Source organism: Phascolarctos cinereus, unplaced genomic scaffold (genome assembly GCF_003287225.1).
Source record: "Phascolarctos cinereus isolate Bilbo 61053 unplaced genomic scaffold, phaCin_HiC Scaffold_7;HRSCAF=346, whole genome shotgun sequence".
Classification (NCBI taxonomy): Eukaryota; Metazoa; Chordata; class Mammalia; order Diprotodontia; family Phascolarctidae; genus Phascolarctos; species Phascolarctos cinereus.
The window spans coordinates 170083596-170099252 of NW_027556180.1; the positions used below are offsets into that span (position 1 = coordinate 170083596).

The 15657-nt window shown below is 37.0% G+C and overlaps 1 protein-coding gene across 1 annotated transcript in view; it reads left to right on the plus strand.

Annotated features, from left to right (window-relative positions):
* Window positions 1–15657, plus strand: part of MCF2L (MCF.2 cell line derived transforming sequence like) — a 382959-nt gene that overhangs the window by 324276 nt on the left and 43026 nt on the right. The window contains 4 exon segments of the mRNA XM_078147328.1: window positions 4649–4768; window positions 11248–11364; window positions 12003–12152; window positions 14716–14840. Coding sequence (XP_078003454.1) covers window positions 4649–4768; window positions 11248–11364; window positions 12003–12152; window positions 14716–14840 — 512 coding nt within the window.

Consider the following 15657-nt stretch of genomic DNA (forward strand, 5'->3'; position numbering starts at 1 on the left):
ACCTGCCCTCATCCCTTTAAGAGTGAAAAGTGGATTTTTCTTCCTTCTAAATCATCCTAGCAGTTCATCACTTTTTTTTGTATTTCTCTCCATTTGTATTTTAACATTTATTTATTCCCTGCCATCTCCTCCTCCATATTTTTGAAGAGAAAAGGAATGTGTTATATATTTTTGTTTCCTCAGCATAGTACGATGCTTTCCTCATCACAAATAGTCAATTGAATTCTCTAAATAAAAAAGAAAGCATGAAAAATCCTGAACTAGAAAGTAGAAAGACAAATAGAGAAATTGTTTAGAATGTCATGAGCTACTTCAGTGACTGGTTTATCAAAAAATATGCATAGAATATAAAGTTATTGATTTGATAATTCATTTTTTCTTGCCTTTATCTAAAAGTTTAGTCAAAGAAAGCTGCATGGGACATTAAGCATGAATTTTAGGAAGAAAGTAATAATAATAATGATTAAGCTCAACCTGCCCTCAGGGAGCTTACTTTTTGAAATATGGCATCACTGCTGCCACTCAGGTACTCTTGAAGTATAATCATCTGGTGTGCCAAAACTTGATCTGTGGGAATTTAGAAGACATGATTCTGTGTCACCTCACAAAAGACATCACTAACAATTCCTTTCCCTAAATAACAGTGTTAGTTTCACAAATAAAGGTGTAAGTTTGATCTTAACTCATTAAAAGTGGCTCAGAAATATCTTAAGTCTTCAGACATAAAACCTGGTTTGTATTATTTCCTGTGTACTCAGGTCAAAATATCTGAACAGATAAAACAGGCAGAGGCTTTCTCTTTACTGTTAACTTTTTCCTTTTGTTTGTTTTTGGTTTTGTTTTTTTCACTGCAAAGTTCTGCTTAAGGGTCTAGATTTTCAATTTGTGAATGTAGTCAGTCCAAAGATACTTACTGGCTTGTGTTTTTGGAGGATGGCATTGTGTGTATGTTGGTCCCCAAAGTAAAGCATTTCAACATTAACATATTTTTTCAGTGTAGACTCTAAAGTTATATATATGTGTGTGTGTGTGTGTGTGTGTGTGTATACACACAGTAACCTTTCATTTGTCAAAAAGCATAGCCAACTCAAGCTCCTAAAATTTTCAGAATAAAGATTGACCCCAGCTCCAATCAAAACAGTTCATCAAGAAAAGCATTTATTGAAAAACAACTGTTAGGGCAGCTAAGTGGCACAGTGGATAGAGCTCTGGCTTTGGAGTCAGAAGGACCTGAGTTCAAATGTAGCTGCAGACACTTGACACTTACTAGCTGTGTGACCCTGGGCAAGTCATTTAACCCCGATTGCCTCACCAAAAAGCAAAAAACAAACAAACAACTATGTCCATGGCGTTGCTTGAGATCACTCTGAAAGATGCAGAAAACCACACAAGAGATGATTCTTGAGCTCAATGAGCTTGTAGTCTGAGAAAATAAGGTGCTACATGAAAAGCTGAATAACAATACAAGGCAAAATATGACTAAATGCTGGCTAAGTGGTACTAGCAGCAAAGTGAATTCTACAGGCCTTTAGAGGAATAAGAGGTGATTGGCAGTTGGGGAAATTGAAGCGGGCTCAATTGAAGCCCTCCTGGAGGAGTAAGGACTTGGGGAAATCAGGGAGTTTAGGGAGGATGTGGGACTTGAGATGATCCTCAAAGAATTTATATGGGTAGGTGAGACAGAAAAGGATTTCTGGTAGGAGCACAGCATGACCAATAGTGTGAAGGTTTGAATGAATAAAATACATGAATAAGTCAGGTTGGAGGGAAGGAAGTTGAAACTACTGGTTAAAATGGGATGTGGTGTTTAGCTATGAATTATTTTTCCGTTTTCTCCATAGTCTCCTTTGCCACAGATAATAGAGTTGTCTGAGTAAGGGAATCGTTTTTATGTTACCTTTGATGTTTTTGGCCCATGTATCTAGGATCGTACATTTCCAGAAATTTATGGAAGGAACTATTTTTGAAGTAAAATAAAATGAAGGACATTTTAATTTGTGGTCTAGGATTTGGGGAGGGAGTTGGTAATCCTTTTTTTTTAAGTGTATTTATTCCCTTAGTACCCTGCGCTTCTTGGCTCTAAAAACACTTTCCTGCTTTAATTAGCAGAATTTTCCACACAGGCTGCTGTGATGTATAGGATCCAATGGGGAAACCTCAGATCCTAATGCCATGAGGTCATCTACCAACCAGGTTGTTGTCTTTTCTATTACTTGTAGATTGAGACCGAAACGACAGATTTGGGTTTTCTACAGTAATTAAAGTTGCAGTCCAATTATGCAATTAATTGATTTCACTCATAATTGCCACATTGTTCCTTAATTTTCTTGAAGAAATTGGGGAAGTAGAGTATTTTTCTTTTCCTGTTAGCTTTCAAGGAAGTAAACATTTCTTTAAGAAGAATTTCTTCATCCAAGCCTGCTTTTGGCTACATCAAACATGCAAATGCCTTGGGGATAGGGCTTGCTCAGTGAGGCAGCAGCAGAAGCAAAAGAGGGAGATAATGAGCTGAAATGGATTTCAGGTTTTCCTTGCTCTCCCTGCAGAAAGTCTGTTGGCTTTTATAAGCCTGAGTAGAGCCAGAAGGCGTTCAGTCACAGTAAAACAATGACATTTTTGCACACCATGAGGCATAGAATTTTCAGTCTCACCATCACCACCACTCCTCCCAAGTCCTTCTCCTCCTCCCCAATCCTAGCCAATCTTTATATGATTGGGAAGTTACAGCTGAACTAAGTTCATGTGGAAAAGATGAGAATTTTTTTTAAGGGACTATAAGCTCAATAGCATGACATGCCCCCCCCCAAAAAAGAATTCAGCACTTGGCTCATTAATAAAAATCTAGGGTTTACAATGAGGGAAGGGGTAGTTCTGAATTCTGAACCAGACAGATCCCTCTTAGAGTACTGGGCCCAATTTGAGGTACTGCATTTTAGCAGGGACATCAATATACTAGAATATGTCCAGAGTATTTAGGATTCTGGCAGAACTCAAAATATGCCACATGAAGATCAGCTGCTGGTGGAACTGTGGTTATTTAGGCTCACAATAAGAAGGCATAAAAGAGATGGGATAGTTATCTTCAAATATTTGAAGAACTGTTGCTTAGAAGAGGACTCAAACTTGTTTTCCTTATACTAGTAGGTGTAAAGTTGTAGTATTTTCTGGGAAGCATGTTTTAATTCAGTATAAGAGAGAATTTCCAAATAGAGCTGTCTGAACAGTAGAAGGGGGCCACTTAGGAAGGCAGTGGATTCTCCATCACTGGGGGCCTTCAGAATGGAGGCTGTATGGCAACTTTTCAGAAATATGGGAAAGGAAGATTTGTGCTTAGTGTAGAGATTGGTGTAGGTGCCTTCTTAGGTCTCTTCTATTTCTAAGGGTTTACAATTCTACTGTCTTCTGTTCCTAAAAGAACTTATATATCTCTACCTATAGATAGCCTTGCATTTCAATGCTATATCCCTACAACCCAAAAGGGTTTTTTAATCCATTGGATTTTCTAATAGAGAACGGATCACATGCAGAGTTAATAAAGATACCTCTATTAGAATCCATTAGTGAACTACAAGGTTCTCAGAGTCTACTGCAATATTTTAATGGACAGTGAGTAGAGAAACTTTTCTTGAGTTATTGTATTTGGTAGATTACTGCAGTACTGCTTACTGTACAGCCAGCATGATATATTTCCATTCTTGCATCACAAAAGTACAAATATAACCACTTACTCCAAATTGCCTGTTTTGTATTGAGCCATGCAGAACTATTGTTGTTTTAAACATGTAAACATATTTGTGGTGGTTGTTTGGTCATGTCTGACTCTTCAGAAAACCCCATTTGGGGTTTTCTTGGCAATGATATTGGAATGGTTTTCCATTTCCTTCTTCCAGTTCATTTTATAGGTGAGGAACTGGAAGCAAACTGGGTTAAGTGACTTGCCCAAGGTCACACAGCTTGTAAGTGTCTGTGGTCAGATTTGAACTCGGAAAGATGAGTCTTCCTGATTCCAAGCCCAGTGCTCTATCCACTGTGCCACTTAACTGCCCCAAATGTAAACATCTTAGCCCACTAAAATTAGTGTGCTCAAAATACCATCTAAATCATCTAGTCACCCATAGTAACTGGCATGTATAATCCAACAGCCTTTCCACAGTGAATTTAGGAAAGAGAGGTCATCATGAGCCTACTTAGTATAATTTTTCTTTAATCAACTGTATGTTCACCACCCAAAACTTATAGTAAATTGTATATCTCAGCCTCTTTTGCTTAAACTAATGTTCCATTATTGCTCTGTGAGCAAATGTTTTAATAAGCACCTACTTTGGACCCAATGGGGCAGCTAGATGGTGCAGTCAACAGAGTGCCAAGGCTGGAGTCAGGAATCCAGACTCATCTTCTGGTCTTACTAGCTAGGTCCAAACAGAGTCACAAAGAGTCAGACATGACTCAAATAAATGAACAGCAGCATGGACCCAATGCTATTTTAGGGCATGTGGGGGAGGGGACCCAAGAGAGATGCAAGTAAGTGCGCAGAAAATACTTAATGATTTTTCTGAACTAGTGTTTTTATATTAAACTTGGAATTTCAACTGCCTAGAGCTGCAGTAGCATATGTTATTTATAAGAAATGTCTCCTTTTTACTTACAGGCATCTTTCCCAGGGAACCTGCAACTTGTCCTTGTTCTACGCCCCACAGGATTTTTACAACGGACTCTCTCAGACATTGCTTTCAAATTCAATAGAGATGAATTTAAAATGAAGGTACCTGTAAGTATTTCCATAATTGATCTTTTTCCCCAAAGATGTGCTTTTGAGGAAAGGAATCTCTTCCTTTGTCACCAATGGAAATTGTCTAAAGTATTACAAAATTGTTTTGATAAGATTCCGGACTCTTATTACCCACGGAGGATCGTAAAGATGTCAGTAAAGAGACTTGGGAAAATGGTTGGAACTTGAACTGGGAAAGGTTTGATTGATTAGTCTTTGAGTTCTAGACCTCTATAAATTATCTAGAACTTGAGGTATCCACCAGGTGGTGAGACAGATGTAAGACAGACCTAGCTGTTAGCCTAGAACCAGAGGTGGAAGACCTGAGCCTAGTAACAGAAATACGAACCAAACTTAATAATAGTCTGCTGATTTTGCCAGAGAGAATTGGGTGTGAGGAATAAGAATAGAACAGGGTATCCCTTTAAGCCATCTGTAGCTAGACCATAATATTTAGGATAGGATTTTCTGAATCTGCAACTCATACATTATGATTTTGGTTATGCTTTGTTTTACCTTCCCCTTAGTAAAACTCCTTTCGAAAAACCCCACCCAAATGTATCTCCAACAAAACTAAGGCAAGAAGGGGTCTGAACACACCCAGCCCAGGCAGCAATGTGATGTCATGCAAAGACCCCTGGATTAGGAGTCGATGCCTTTGTGTTTCAATCCCAGTTCTGCCACACCTGTGTGACCTTGGGCAAGTTATTAATTCACTTGGAAAATGAGAGGGGTGACTAAAACAGTGGTAAACATGAATCTCTGCGGGCAACATACTGACCTAGGAAACTACAAATCAATACAATCTAAGTTGTATTTTTATTTATTTTATTAAACATTTCTCAATTCCATTTTAATCTGGTTGGGTAGCAATTAGAGTTTTGAGATCCCACTTGCCACCTGTAGCTGTTGTCACAGCCCTAGGGGAAAAAAAGGAAGATGTCTTTCACTAGAGGAAAAGACAGGAAGGGGAAAAGAAGGAAATAAGTACTTATATAGTACCTACTATGTGCTAGGCTTTGTGGTAAGTGCTTTTCACAAATATCTCATTTGATTCTCACAACAATCCTACAAGTAGGTGCTACTATTATCCTCGTTTTCACATTTGAGGAAACTGAGGCAAACAGAAGTTAAGTAACTTGCCCAGGGTAACACTGCTAGCAAGAGTTCGAGGCTAGATATGACTCCACATCCAGCACTCTAATCCTTCCTTTCCCCCTCCTGCCTTTTCCTCTAGTGAAGGACATCTTCCTTTTTTTTTTTCTTTCTTTCTAGGACTGTGACTGTTCTTTAAAAAAAACAAACTGGATGTGCAGAACTCAATATGTTGGTAGCAGCATTGGGTTAATTTGTATTTCCCATAGAATATAGTTAATGGCTCTGAACTACCAGTAGTTACTTAATGAAGCATCATGACACAAGTGGCTGTCAGTATACGTTTTCTCTCCTGGTGAATTTCTGCAGAAATAGTGCGCTTCTTTAAAATAAGAGAGCAAAAGGATATGTGGCTTCATCCAAGAGACCCTGTAATACCTTAGGAAATGTGAATTGAATTTTTTGTGGAAACTGTGATTCTGATGGCAGTGGTGCTTTTTATAAAGTTGTTGTTAGTGTTGTCCTTTTATTTTATTTTTATTTTATTTTCTCAATGGTATCCAACTTTTGTGACCCCATTTGGAATTTTCTTGGCAAAGATACTGGAGTGGTTTGCCATTTCCTTCTCCATCTCATTTTACAGATGAGGAAGCTGAGGCAAACAGTAATTTGACAATTACTTGCCTAGGGTCACACAGCTAGCAAGTCTCTGAGGCCAGATTTGAACTCAGGAAGATGAGTCTTCCTACCTCCAAAGCAGGCTCTCTATCCACTGTTCTATGCACTTAGCTGTACCCCTTTTCTCTATTATGTTTCCCCAAACCAACCTGTCCACACACACATCAAAACAAAACCAAAAACTATCCTGGAAAGGAAGGGTGAAGAAAAGGTGGCTTTTGTTCCCTTTGCTCCCCATCACTCATCTCTGCCTGTCCCCTCCCTCCAACACATGAAGCCATTTCCTTCTTTATCATTCACAGAATCACTGCTTTTTTGGTGGAAGAGACCTTTAAGATCCTAGTTCAGTCCCCTCATTTTACACATAAGGAAACTGAGGTGTAAAATGACCTGTCCAAGGTCATGCAGGCAGTAAAGTGGTTGAGCTAGGATTTGAACTCGAGTTCTGACTCCAAATTCATTAATCTTTTTTTAAAATTAATTTATTTATTTTTGGTTTTCAACATTCACTTCCATAAGATTTTGAGTTTTAAATTTTCTCCCCTTCCCTCCTCTCACCAAGACAGCATGCAATCTGATATAGGCTCTACATATATATTCATATTAAGCTTAGTTTCACATTGTCATGTTCTAAATAAGAATTAGAACCAATGGGAGGAACCATGAGAAAGAAGAAACAAAATAAAACAAAAGAGATCAAATGGTATCCTTCGATCTGCATTCATACTCCATAGTTTTTCTCTGGATATGGATAGCGTTTTCCATCATGATTCTTTTGGAGTTGTCTTAACTCCTTGCATTGCTGAGAGATGCTGTCTATCAAAGTTAGTCATCGCATAACGTGACTGTTACTGTGTAACAACATTCTCCTGGTTCCGCTCACTTTACTTGGCATCAGTCCATACAAGTCTTTCCAGGTTTTTCTGAAGGCCGCCTGCTCATCATTTCTTACAGCACAATAGTATTCCATTATATTCATATACCACAACTTGTTCAGTTATTCCTTAATTGATGGGCGTCCCCTCAATTTCCAATTGTTGGCCACCACAAAAAGAGCTGCTATAAGTATTTTTGTACATGTAGGTCCTTTTCCCATTTATGATCTCTTTGGTATACAAACTTAGATTGCTGGATCAAAGAGTATGCACAGTTTTATAGCCCTTTGGGCATAGTTCCAAATTACTCTCCAGGATGGTTGGATCAGTTCACAACTCCACCAATAATGCATTAGTGTTCAAATTTTCCCACATCTTCTCCAACATTTATCATTTTTCTGTTTTGTCATGTTAGCCAATCTGATAGGTGTGATATGGTACCTCAAAGTTGTTTGGATTTGCATTTCTCTAATCAATAGTGATTTAGAGCATTTTTTCATATGACCATAGATAACTTTTAATTTCTTCATCTGAAAACTGCCTGTTCATATCCTTTGACCATTTATCAATTGGGAAATGACTTGTATTCTTATAAATTTGACTCAATTCTCTTAAGTATTTTAGAAATGAGGTCTTTATCAGAGACACTGGCTGTAAAAATTGTTTCCCAGCTTTCTGCTTCCCTTCTAATCTTGGTTGCATTGGCTTTGTGCAAAAACTTTTCAATTTAATGTGATCAAAATTATCTATTTTGCATTTCATAATGTTTTCTATCTCTTATTGTACTGATAATACCTGATACTTACATAGCATTTTAAAGTTCAGAAATCCTTTACATAAATTTTCTCATTTGAACCTCAAAAGAACTCTGGGAAGAGTACTATCATCATTTTGCAGATGAGCAAACTGAGACTCACAGAGCATAAATGACTTTCCCATAGTCACATAGCTAGAAACATCAGAGGCAGAATTCAAACCCAAGTCTTCTTTCCTACTCCAAGTTTAGCATTCTGTCCCTTTTAACTGAAGCCACAACTCTTTCCCCTCAGCTATTCGTATTACTAGAAGCATATTATTTATAGCAACCCTGGAAAGTTTAGTACTTTCTACACAGGCACAGTGGGCTATCTGTAAAAATACTGGTGTATATATTGCAGTGTGAATACCACACTGAGTCATTATAAATAAAAGCATCAGATGCTCTGGGATTGTTGTGAATAGTATGTTCTATGTTTGAAAGCAGGCTTAGAGTCTGAAGAACCACTATATGGATGTGATTCATGGTAAACCTCATGAAAGCAAAGACCATTGCTTTAGTTTCCTATACATCATCATTTGGCACACTTTGGGTGGTTTAAACCATGTTAATCAAATGGGCATAGATGTCACTTCAAGGTATAAAGTTCCATGTTTTTTGGAGCCTTCTATACCTCTTAGTCCTATTGAGCAGAAACATTTCCATTTTTATAATCCTCATAATGAATAAAAATTTTTTTCTACCAGCTATTAGATTAAGCTTTGCTTTATATTTTGCAAGTAATTATTCACATTGTAAATTATATATTCACAAGTTCACATCAGGAACTAATTTAACACACATACTTGTTCATAGAAAGGAAGTATTTTCCTTTAGAAGTGACACCACTGCGTCATATTAATTAGTAGTCAAGAGCCAGGTTTCAAAAGGTATATTAACATTAAAATCACTGGTCTTTTCTAATCTGCTGGGTCATCATTAAAGGTTCTTCTCCATAACTTATGTACAGATGTTATTTGGAGACCTTGCTGATCAACGATTCACTTCCAACATTTCTAGGGTAACCATAACTCTAGAAGGTAACACACTAGAAAGAAAATGACTGATGAATGGGATTGTTTTGTACTGATCTTTATTTGTTGATTATGAATATTTTATTAAGCATACACAGCATGCTAGTGATGATATGAAAAACCTAAAATATGGGACACTAATTCACTGTTGATGAATTGTGAACTTATCCAACCATTTTGGAGAACAATCTGGAATTATGCTCAAAGAGTTGTAAAACTGGATATATTTTTTGACCCAGCAATACCATTACTAGGTCTGTTTACCAAGGTGATTAGGGAAAAAAGAAAACAACTTATGTTCTACAATATTTATAGCAGCTCTCTTTGTGGTGGCAAAGAACTGGAAATTGAGGGGATGCCCATCATTTGGAGGATGGCTAAATAAGTTGTAGTATGTATTTGTGATATAATACTACTATGCTATAAAGAAATACTAAGTAGGTTGATTTTTAGATGAACACGAATAGACTTACTTGAAACAATGAAGAGTGAAATGAACAGAACCAAGAGAATGTTGTACACAGTAACAGCAATATTGTTCTAAAAACTACTTTGAAAAACTAAGTCATTTTGAATATCGTAAATGCTAAAATCAACTACAAAGGACCTATGAAGGAAGATGCTATCCATATCCGGAGAAAGAACTGATAAACAGAAATATGTATAGTATCATTTTATACATACACACACATTTGTGTCTAATAGAAGCCAACTCTAGGGTGGGGTGGGGAGAAAGGGAGAAAAAAATGCACAGCAGAGAACAATAGAAAACTGCAAAGGAAGTAGAGAAAGAGGGTAACTTTGAAAATGATGTGTAGTATTTATTATATAGTTTTTCAAATACAATAAACAGTGTGAAATGGAAATTCATGGTTTTATATTGAATCCTTTTTATGTTGTGCTATGTACATGGAAATGTTCTTTTTTGTCTTTAAGTTCAAAATGAGTAAAAAAAAATTTTAAAAAGAAAACCTAAAATAAAGGAATTTAGAAAGGTTCCCACAAAAATGCATGAATTATGAGAAAGAAATGTAGAAAAGTTTCTTTGACTATTTTTCTCTGGGTAAGCTTTCTTGGAGGATATGAAATAATGGTCTAGAAAGACAAAAATGGGGGCTGACCAAATCTATTTTAGAGAGTTCCATTCTTAAATATATTTTCTTCTGCTTTCCTAATATAAATTATGCTATTTTAAATCTCAACGAATAGTTAACCATAGCCAGTGTGGTAATACAGAACAGATGTGAAATAGATCTAAGAACCTATTTTGGAAGACTTACTTGATATCTTACACAGTAATGACGGTTTTTTTCATTTGAAATCTTGGAGTTTCATTAAGTGAAAAAAGAGGAAAAAAAATTATACATAATAAAAATGAAAATAAGCCCTGGATAATTTGGTTCTAATTTCACAAATAAAAACTTTTCTTCTCTCTTAACTGTGTTTAAATGCCATAACCATATATTTCTGATGTGTAGATAAAATGTAAGTTCCTTGAGGGCAGGAACTGTTTCAGTTTTGTATTCACATCCCTAGCATGCTGCTTAGTGCATAGTAGGTACTTGATTAATGGACTCTAGGATTATAGATCTAGAAATGGAAGGGACCTCAAAAACCATTCACCCCAGTACTCTAATATTACAGATGAGGAAACTGAGGCTAGAAGAAGTTAAGTAACTTTTCACACAAATGTCAGAAGTATTGATGGCTCCTTGTGATTGATTGAAAAATGAAAATTAATGAAGATAACATTTGCCATACCTATTGTGCATTGTGTAGCTCACATGTAGGGTGTTGTATAAATACTGTTTGGTGCTCGATAAAACTGCACCATTTTCCTCTGCAAGGAGTACATATAAATTGATCTTTCTCAAACTTAGTAGCTATTATTTCATCAATATTACTTTGCAACAGTGAAGACGTTTTCCCCTGACAGATTACTGTGTCAGTTCTATAGATGGATGTTCTATTTGTGGATTTTGCTTTGTTTCCTTTTTCTAGATCATAATGCTCAGTTCAGTACCAGAATTGCAGAGTTATATTGACAAAACACAGCTAACAGAAGATCTTGGTGGGACCCTGGACTATTGCCATACCAGGTGGCTATCTCACCGCACAGTAAGTGACCTTTCTGATTATGTTTTGGTGGTCGAGAGGAAAAAAAAGGAAAACATTTCCCTTGATTACATGCTTACCACAGAGTCCTGTTTCTGCATCATGGCATTAGCTTTCCCCAAACGTGTTCATGTTAACAAAAGTTTACTTCCAAAGAATGAGGAGATGGTCTCAATGGAACTTAGTCATCTTAAAGAAATAACATGAGTAATAAGTTTGGGAGTGGTTTTCTGCGGGCTTAAAGGCAAAAGGCTGTGTTGTTGTGGTGTGTGGGTGTGCGTGGGTGTGTGAGAGAGAGAGAGAGAGAGTGTGAGTGAAAGAGTGCACACGTGGTCATTCTTCTCTTAACAGTGAGGGAGAGAGGTCAAGTACAAAATTACTCTGAATTTTGAGATTGTGTTAAAAGTGTGTCTGATCTGAGTCTGGGAGAAAAAAAAGCATGCAGTCAAGGAACGAATGGTGAAGGTATTTGTCTATGCTCTTAACGTTGCTGTAATTTTCTTTGAATCTTTTACTTTTGGAATGAAGTGATGGTTAATTTGTTAGCTGTTGTGAGACCTGTGTCTCATTTTAAAACAGCAGCCTTGTTAATGTACATAGGATGTTTTATGATAGCCTTTTTCCCTTCTTTATTTCAAAAGGCTATTGAAAGTTTCGCCCTGATGGTTAAGCAAACAGCTCAAATGCTCCAGTCCTTTGGGACAGAACTGGCTGAGACGGAATTACCTAATGATGTACAATCAACCAGCTCCATTCTTTCAGCACACACGGAGAAGAAAGGCAAAATGAAGGTAAGTGAAGGGTAGGAAGGGGCAAAGCTTGCTGAGGTTAAACACTGAAGGGCTCTCTGATCATTAAAGAAGAATTTCCAAGAGGAAAAGAGTATGATTTTCTTGATTACATCAAGTATGAGGCTGAAACATGCTTCAAAAAACACCTCTTATTAGCTAGTGCCGTTAGCTTTCCAAGTTTGGAGACTGAGGGTTCACATTTATTTCTAACATAACAAAGCACATTTAAAAAATCTGATATAAAAAGGACAGCTTTGGTAGAATGCAGATTGAAACATGTTCTTGTGGTAGCATCAAATATGGGGAATAAATCCTTTGCATCACTGAGTAATGATGAGATCTGCACGGAATTATGAATTAGGCTTTAAAGATATCTTTCCTCAAAGTGATTCATACTGGTGGTAACTGAGTGTAGTGGTCAATCTGATGTTCACCAGTAAATTTTAAAGATGATATTTCTATAGTACCTTAAGGCAGAGATTAGACATGCAGGTAGGGGACATTCTATTTTATGCCAATTCCAGAAATCCAAGGCTCTTAATCTGACTGTATTTACTTGCTGATTTCCTCTCCCAATGTCTTCCTCTCCCCACTTTGTATAAATTCCATTTTTTTCTTGTCATTTGACTAAGTTTTTTGCTTTGAAATAGCAGTCACTGCTCTTGGTAGAGACTTTTCTAAGGAGGATACATTCACCAAACATACAGCCATATCTAACTTAAAGCAATATCTTGCTCTAATTAGAAAGAAATTACTGAAGGAAGGTGTGTTAGCCAACCTATCTTCTTTACCACTGAGCAATGTGTAGCTCTGGCTGAGTCAGTGTTAATAAATGAGGGCGAGTCATTTAACCTCGGTGTCCCATACAACTCTCTAAGACTGTGTGTTACAAAGAAAGTAACAATCTAGACTGAGAGTACTTCTTTCAAGTATTCTGCACCAATAAAATCACAAGCTAGGCTAAAAAATTTACTTGCTAGAGCTACTTCACAGTATTGTTGTGAAGAAAGCACTTTGTAAATCTCAAAACACGAAATAAATGTGAGCTGGTATTATTATCATTCATATGCTTGCATAATTCCTTCCCCTACCCCCAACTTGGTTTTTATGGAAATGTCAAGGAAAAATACTCCCTAGAGCTGAACTTGTGGGAGGTGCTTGGCTTTCCAGCATATTTGTATTAGCTTTTGTTTGTTCCCCAGAAAAAATTATGCCAACCAGAGCTTCTTATCGATTGCCTTAACTTCCCATCAGACTCAGCTGATTTACCACTGTCAAGGGTTTTTCTAGCCACACAACCCTATGTTCTTTAGTTATTCGACCCGTACTCTAGTTCTATCTTTGCTACTAGGAAGGAATGAAATAATTATTTATTAAGCACCTACTATGTGCCAGGCACTCTGCTAAGCACTTTACAAGTATTATCACATTTGAACCTCACAGCCCATAGGAGACAGAGGCTGTTATTTTCACCATTTTACAAGTGAGGAAACTAAGGCAAGCAAAGGTTAAGTGATTTTTGCCCAGGGCCACTTAGCTGGCTAAGGTTGGATTTGAACCCAGATATTCCCGCCTCCAGGACTGATAAGCTGTCTACTGTGCCACCTAGCTGCCCCTCTTTTTTTTTCCTGTCAAGTGACAAGATTTATTGTGGAGAGGGTTCCTAGTGAACCTGCCTGAACTCAGGTATTCCTGACTCCAGCCCCAGTGCTCTATCCACAATAACTAAGCTATTGTGACCTTTGTCAAATAATTTCACCTCCATAATAACAATTAAAAGATTGCCATAAAAAAAAGATTGCCTTATATCTCCAAAAAAAAAATTTTCTCGTTTTTTATTGTATTATTGATATGTATAACCTGAGGGCCACTAGGTGGTACAGTAGATAGAAGACTGAGCTTGGAATCAGGAAGACTCATCTTCCTAAGTTCAAATCCAGCCCCAGACACTTACTATTTGTGTGAACAAGTCACTATGGGCAAGTCACTTCACACTGTTTACCTTAGTCCCTCATCTATAAAATGAGCTAGAGAAGGAAATGGCAAACCACTCCAGTATCTTTACCAAGGAAACTTCAAAGGGGATCACAAAGAGTTCGACACGACTGAAAAATGACTGAACAACAAAAATAACCTGGCACCTTGTAGGCCCTTAGTAAGTACTTTTTGATTGATTGCTCTATAACGTAGCCCTGACTTTCCCCTTCACTTGGTTATATAATATTGAGCAAATCATTTCATTCCCCTGAGCTTGAAAGTTTCCTCAAAAATAAAATAAGAGACTTGTGCTAGTCGATCTCTACAACCCTTTCTGGCTCTGAAAATTCAATGGTTCTATAAAATTATTCAAGCAGGTAATTTCTTTGTCAGTTTCCTCAATACCATTATTATCGTCACCATCCTTTATAATTTTTTTCCTTTTCTCTTTCCATTCTACTCTTTAAGTTGGCCTTTTCAGACTCAATTAGCTAATATCATAGGTTCTAATGATTCATTTTATATATCGAATGCTGAATCTCTAAAACTCTGAGCAATTCTGAACGAGCTGATATGTTTTCCACAGGAAGATATGATGTTAGCATTAAAAGAGGGCCACACTATCCTTGAAAGCATTAGAGAGCCACTGACCAAGAATCCTGAGTACAACTTGAATCAAGATCAACTTGACAATCAAACCACAGTACAAAGGTGAGAGGAACCGTGAAATGTTTGCAGGTGTTTTGCTTTCTTTTTTTTTTTTTAATAAATTTTATTCCGATTGACGAGCATTTAATCTCTTTCCCTTCCAACTCTCCTCCTATGCTGACTAGGAAAAAACAAAAACCTTATAGCAAATATACATGGTCAAGTTTTACTTTGAATTCAAAAGATTTTAGAAGGGTGCTCACATTTGCAAAGGAAACTAAATACTGCTTGAGTAACCAGGTAGACAGAGGCAAAATTGTACAGTGACAAAATGCATCAACCTGGGAATGATCTGGAGAAATGGATTCTAGTCTCCATGCTGAATGTAACCAGCAGAGTGACTGAGCAATTCACTGACTGACTCTCTCTGAGCTTCCACGCTTTCACTTATAAAATGAAGAGATTGGAATGTATTTTCCCCAAAGTCTCTTCTAGCTCTGCAATCTATGATTTGATGAAATTCTAGGCACTTATCTCTCTGAATGCCAAAGGAAACCTCCTTTTGTAGTTCAGGATATTCCCTGAAAGGAAAACCACTAAATTTCAAAGCTGGGAGAATTCTTTATGATGCCAAATACTAATAAGAATAATGTATTAGTTAAATGAACCCTCCTCTTTCAAAATATTTTTGCATTTACTTTCTTCTTTGTACTTATTGTATTCCTTTAGAGTGGGAGAGTCATAGGTTCTTTTCAGTTAATAGAAAGGAAAACAAGCATAGTGGAGTCATTTCTAGGTGGGTTTCTAGGTCAGCAGCCCACTCACATTTTTAAAAGTTAAATGTTTTAAATTGAGAAGCCACATGACATATTAGAGTGTG